The 6,495-nt window shown below is 47.3% G+C and overlaps 1 protein-coding gene across 4 annotated transcripts in view; it reads left to right on the top strand.

Moving 5' to 3' along the window:
* Nucleotides 1-6,495, top strand: part of mylk4b (myosin light chain kinase family, member 4b) — a 30,404-nt gene extending 23,909 nt beyond the window's left edge. For all 4 annotated transcript variants that reach the window (XM_035648551.2, XM_035648554.2, XM_035648550.2 and 1 more), the window contains 11 exons: nucleotides 56-437; nucleotides 525-769; nucleotides 1,757-1,862; nucleotides 2,551-2,644; nucleotides 3,171-3,280; nucleotides 3,385-3,526; nucleotides 4,302-4,372; nucleotides 4,487-4,615; nucleotides 4,737-4,968; nucleotides 5,731-5,785; nucleotides 5,875-6,495. In XM_035648551.2, the coding sequence (XP_035504444.2) occupies nucleotides 56-437; nucleotides 525-769; nucleotides 1,757-1,862; nucleotides 2,551-2,644; nucleotides 3,171-3,280; nucleotides 3,385-3,526; nucleotides 4,302-4,372; nucleotides 4,487-4,615; nucleotides 4,737-4,968; nucleotides 5,731-5,781 (1,562 nt within the window). In that variant the 3' untranslated portion in view covers nucleotides 5,782-5,785; nucleotides 5,875-6,495. The remainder of the gene's footprint in view (nucleotides 1-55; nucleotides 438-524; nucleotides 770-1,756; nucleotides 1,863-2,550; nucleotides 2,645-3,170; nucleotides 3,281-3,384; nucleotides 3,527-4,301; nucleotides 4,373-4,486; nucleotides 4,616-4,736; nucleotides 4,969-5,730; nucleotides 5,786-5,874) is intronic.

Raw genomic sequence — 6,495 nt, 5'->3', positions numbered from 1 at the left:
ACATGTGATAGCTGATACTTGTCTCCCCCCCCCTCCTCCCCTCCGCTCACTTCAGATTCCCCTGCGCCGAATGAGCCTGTGCTGCAGCAGCAGGTGGAAAAGCTCAACAGGCAGAACGCCGAGCATTCGCAATCGAGCGCCGAGGCCGGGGCCCAGAGGGGGGAAGGCCGAGGCAGCGGAGGAAGACGACAGGAGCCGGCCTCGGACGCCCAGTGCCCGGAGAGGAAGACGACGACAGATGGGGGGAGAGAGGAGGATGAGGGGGAGGATGTCTTCGAGGACTCTGAGCCTGAGGGAGAGGAGGAGAACAGAGAAGATGCTGGTGCAGAATCGGCTGGGAAAGTGGAGGAGGATGGGAAGAAAAGGCACAAAGGAGGAAAGGCCCAGAGCGCCGTCACAGACCTCTGCAAGACGACGCCTCCCCAACAACAGGAGAGGTAACTTCCCACAGAGTCACTTTGTGCACACTGGATATTCTTTCTCCCGCTGCAAACTAAAGGGGAATCTTCACTGTGTGTGTGCAGCCCCGAGGAGGTCGGCGATGTGGCCACCTGCAGCAAGCGCCGCGTCACAGAGGAAGACCCGCTGAAGGACGAGCTCAAGAAAAGCAAAGTGGAGAACGCCGATGGAGACGCGGCGGCCGCGGCGGCGGCGGAGGAGGAGGAGGAGGGTGGGGGCGAGTCGCAGGCCTTCAAATCTGACGAGGCAAAGACAGAGGAGGTGGAGGAGGGGAAAGACGGGGAGTCGGCAGTGAAAGAATTCGTTATTGGTAAGACGTGACATTTTTTTTAGATGGATGAAGGGATTTTTCACACCTTGTTAAGTAAAACGTGATAAGTCAGTTTAGGTGGAAATTTAGGAAATCACATCTACTTTTATTTTGAATTTTTGTTTGTCAAACCCTTCTGGTTTTAACCATATGAACGTTATAATTTTTTTTGGTGGTTAAAAGAAAATGCTGACTTTTGTATAAAATGTGATAATGTACAAGATCTTTTGTCACAAAGACAAATTTATTTCGACCAGGAAAAGACATGATCAAACTGTAAAACTTTATTCTTCAATAAAACACCGTGTAGCACTCGTGAGCTCAGGCCAGTGTTTCCCAACAAAGTCCAGGCCACAGTCCCGTGCGTCACTCGAGTGCCGAGCTCATGCGCAGCCCGTTCCCCGTGTGGACTCGACGCACTCGTTGGTTCGGTGACATTTGACTTTCTGTTCCCTGGATGCAGATCCGGTGTCATGACGCCGCGCCTGCTCGGGCGTCAGTGGCGTGTCGGTCGACGCGGCTGGCAGGAGCAGATAATGACACGGGCTATTTTCATCCACTTTGTTTCTGGGGGGGGGCTGCATCCCGGTTCAAACCAACCAGGGCCTTTCTGTGTGGAGTTTGCATGTTCTCCCCGTGTGTGCGTGGGTTCTCTCCGGGTTCTCCGTCTTCCTCCCACAGTCCAGAGACATGCAGAATGGGGTCAGGTTCATTGGAGACTCTAAATTGACCGTAGGTGTGAATGTGAGAGTGACTGGTTGTTGGTCTCTGTATGTGGCCCTGTGATAGGCTGGAGACCTGTCCAGGGTGAACCCCGCCTCTCGCCCAATGTCGGCTGGGATTGGCTCCAGCCCCCCCGCGACCCTTAAATGGATAAAGCGGTAGACGATGGATGGATGTTTCTGGGGTTTTCGAGGCTCCAATGCATCCACAAAGCTGAAAGCTGTCCATAACAGCAATTTCCTCTTTCCCTTGTTGTGTCTTCAGAGTCAAGCCCTCCGCCGCTAGCCCCGTTCGACCACCGCATCGTGACGCCCAAACCCCACCAGATTGCCACCTATTACAGCATCAACAGAGAGGAAGTCCTCGGAGGGTGAGTGACAAGACAAACCCCAGATCGCTGTCCGTCACAGCCGCGGACACTTCGCCACATCCATCTTCTCTGGTGAAATAACAGAGGATGTCACACCCTGTGGGGCGGGGGGCGGGGGCCTAATGGTTTTTTTATTGCCCCCTAAAGGGCAGATGATTGAGAGCCTTGAGGAGGGGGGGGGGGGGGCACTTGCGAAACAGCAGACCCCTCTGATGTAATAGACTGGTGCTAAATCCTGCCTCTCCAACTGGAGATTACCCCTCGGCACGCAAGCGCATTTCTGAAATGACTGGCATGATGGCACAGTACTGTACATCGGCCTTAGCAGCTGCGCATAATGGTTATTTAATTTGTTTTTGTTTTTACAATTTATGGATCACTGTATTGTCATGAAAAGGAGTCCAAAATGACATCATACAATTTGATACGAATAGAGGTATATCTTATCTCATCTTATCCTAAAACATGTTACAACAATTATTGGGAATTTGACTTTTGTAAATGACTTAAATGATAATTGAATTACTGTCGATCATGCCTTTTAGCACTACAATCAATATTATATATATATATATATATATATATATATATATATATATATATATATATATATATATATATATATATATATATTATATTATATTCAATGTATGTGACTCATGACGCGTGTTTGCTCTTCTGTCCTCAGGGGACGTTTTGGACAAGTCCACAAGTGCACAGAGAACTCCTCCGGCCTGACGTTGGCTGCCAAGATCATCAAAGCCCGGAGCCAGAAAGAGAAGGTGCAGTGACGATCGTCCGGTGAATTCTGAATATAATATAATAATATCTGAATCTAATGGATGCTATCACTTTCAAAACTACAATGAGAGTCAGTAGAACGTAAACCTCCGCCAAATTGCCCACAATTTGGCGGAGGTCACAATACGCCAGGGACATAACATCCTTGGCGTATAGGTAAAAAATAGACTCAGCTCAACAGCCCCCCGGGGGGAGTGTGGGTCAATGTGGAGATATGTCAACCGCCCTGTGTTGAACGTGATGTGGAAGAGGTCGGACGTCGGGGCAGTTGGAGGCCTGTGGTCACATTGTCGCCTCAGACACATCCAGATATTCTAGAGTCCACTAGAAGACGACAGGACACACGACCCAAATCCGCAGCCGGCTCACGTTGCCGTCACAGACCCTGTGTTTGCCGTCTGTCCTGTTTGGACACAAGCAAATTCAATTCTTTCATCTTGTGTCAGTTGACGTGCGCCGTGTGTTTTAACTAGCGTCGTTCTCGTCCGTGCCTTGTCGTCTCCTCAGGAGGTGGTGAGGAACGAGATCCAGGTGATGAACCAGCTCAACCACGCCAACCTCATCCAGCTGTACGCCGCCTTCGAGTCACGCCACGACATCATCCTGGTCATGGAATAGTAAGTGTGCATATGTGTGTGTGTGTGTGTGTGTGTGTGTGTTCACGACATCAGAGTTTTACGAGCTCTTTTTCCGTCGTGTTAACGCCCGTTTGGCGCCGCAGCGTGGAGGGAGGGGAGCTGTTCGACCGCATCATCGATGAGAACTACAACCTGACCGAGCTGGACACGGTGCTGTTCATACGGCAGATCTGTGAAGGGCTGCAGTACATGCACAGAATGTACATCCTCCACCTGGACCTCAAGGTAAACCCGCTGCTCAACTCACCGATGATCTCATGTTCTCACACTTTGACAACGTCTCTCTCAGTTCCCTCCTACTGGTGGTACGTTGATTCATAAACCTCAAGTTTCCTTTTTTTCCCCTTTATTCATGTTTTATTTCTGTGTAGCTCCTATTAATTTGTGTCAATGCTTCACTGCCGCCCCTTATTCGATCAATCTCAGGATGAATATTTTATTTTAAGTGCAGAATCACCATGCAGCAGAGTCCAAATACCCTTTACAGTTAGAGGTGATACATGGGGCAAAATACAGGAATTAAATCGAATGAAAAAATCATAACAAATTAAATTTTGGATGATTTTGGATATTTACGAAAAAAGTTTGAAAAAGATCCTTTGTTGCAATGTTGAAGAAAGTCCGTCCATCCTTTATCCATACCGCTTCATCCTTCAAGGGTCACCAGGGGGGGCTGGAGCCAATCCCACCTGACGATGGTCGAGAGGCGGGGCTCACCCTGGACAGGTCGCCAATGTATCACGGGGCCAAACATATAGAGACAAAAAAAACCAAACATCTATGAGAAAGAAAAGAAAAATCCTGGATCTGCCCCTTAATCCAGATCCTGAACTGCTTCCCTCAAAATCGGATCACCTTGTTGCGAACGGCCGAGAACTGTCTTTAATTAAATTTTCATGCATTATCTGACCAGACAAACAAACTTCTATATCACTTTCACTTTCACTGTATTTGTTTTATTACCCAGGACTTTAATTCCCTCTCTTTTCTTCTCTTTCAGCCGGAGAATATTCTTTGTGTCAGCAGGGCCACCAACAAGATTAAAATCATTGACTTTGGCCTGGCCAGGAGGTACAATCATCTGTCCTCTTTCTGTGTCACCTGACCCTTCACAACGGGACTTTGTCTCCGTACGCTTCTCAGATGTTTGTCTCACGACTCTGGTGTTGTGTCTCCGCCCGGCAGGTACAAACCGAGGGAAAAGCTCAAGGTCAACTTTGGAACGCCGGAGTTTTTAGCCCCTGAAGTCATCAACTATGAGTTTGTTTCATTCCCCACAGACATGTGGAGTCTCGGTGTCATCACCTACATGCTGTAAGTGGTCACACACACACACACACACACACAAATGCAAATATACACACACAGCATAAAGACGGCGTCAGCAGTTTTTCTTTCTTCCCCTGACCTCCGTTTCCGTTTCCTTTCTGCTCAGGCTCAGCGGTTTGTCTCCGTTTCTGGGCGACGACGACAACGAGACGCTGAACAACATCCTGGCCTGTCAGTGGAACTTTGAGGAGGAGGAGTTCACGGACATCTCTGACGAGGCCAAAGACTTCATCACCCTCCTGCTGGTGAAGAGCAAGAGCTGGAGGATGAGCGCCACGGAGTCCCTCAGACACCCGTGGCTGTCGGACCGGAGTCTGCACTACCGGCTAAATCAGAAGGTGAAGCTGACGTCCAAGCATCGTCGTGTAACACGTGTTTAAGCTGAAGAGCCAATCGATCAAGATACGATGCGATGCGATGCGATGAGATGCAATGTGATGCGATGAGATAAAATACGATACGATATGATACAATATGATACGATGAGATGAGATACGATACCATACCATACGATGACATATGATACGATACGATACGATAAGATACAATGATATGCGATGTGAAGCGATGAGATACAATATGATACGATACCATACGATACGATGACATACGACGAGATACGATGAGATAAGATACGATGTGATGAGATAAAATACGATATGATACGATGCGATGAGCTACCATACCATACGATGACATACAATGACATACGATGACATAAGACGCGATACGATACGATGAGATACGATACGATACGATGAGATACGATACGATACGATGAGATACGATACGATGAGATACGATACGATACGATGAGATACGATACGATGAGATACGATACGATGAGATACCATACCGTACCGTACCATACGATGACAAACAGTGACATACAATGACATTTTCTAGATTTTCAAGACTTAAAAAAAAATACATGTCAGGTTTTAAATAATCACTTTAAAATCTAAATCCAATCAATCAGTTTACAATTTCTTTTTGGGGGACATCAGTGTGAAACAATCAAACCCTGACATTTCTATTCAAAGCAGTCTTCTAGTCATTTGAAGCGATGCACTGATTCCTCTGATCCTCTGTCACCGCAGAAAACAAAGTGCCACTCCACACACACTCCTTCTCCTTCCCCGGAGAGCTAAGCAGGTGAGACCAACATTTTCCTTCTGATTAACCTGTTGCTGATGACAACTGGTTACTTACTAACTCAACTAAACCTCCCTCTGCCTCTCCAGAAACACCATGAGGCCCTCAGCACGCCCTCGGAGCCCGACACTGGACCAATGCTGCCGTACCCGCGCGGCTTCTGGAATAACTTCTCCCTGCCTCTGCATCGCTGCGTTATAGCTTAGCTCGTCCCTCGCGGACCGTCTGTCGCCGTGGTTACTGTACCTGTATAGAGCACAGGCCTTCGGACTACCCCCAGAGAAGACTCTCTAAAGGCAGGACTCGTATTGCGACGGTGAATCCAAACTACTAGGGACTAAAAGGCCTGCGTCAAGTCCACTGCAGCTACATGTGTGGCTGCAAAGGTAGAGAAGGGAAACAGAAAAATATGAAATGCCGACTGTGATCATTTTGTCATGTCGCCCTGGTTTGTTGCATGCTTTGCACCTTTTCTGGCCTGTGTCTCCAAGATTCAACAAACTATAGAACTGGATTGTAATATTTTTTTTTTAATAATATATTTTTGTGAAATACTTTCTTTCTTTCTTTCTTTCTTTTGATTTACAAGTCTTATGAAAAGTTGTATTCATTCTCACACACAAAGCAAAAAAAAAAAATAATGAAAGAAAACACACATAGTCACACCACCATTAATTTATTTTGTACATAGCAAAGTGAGAATATTTCAG

This window comes from Scophthalmus maximus, chromosome 13, assembly GCF_022379125.1.
Source record: "Scophthalmus maximus strain ysfricsl-2021 chromosome 13, ASM2237912v1, whole genome shotgun sequence".
Lineage (NCBI taxonomy): Eukaryota > Metazoa > Chordata > Actinopteri > Pleuronectiformes > Scophthalmidae > Scophthalmus > Scophthalmus maximus.
This window is presented reverse-complemented; position numbering and strand designations above follow the sequence as displayed.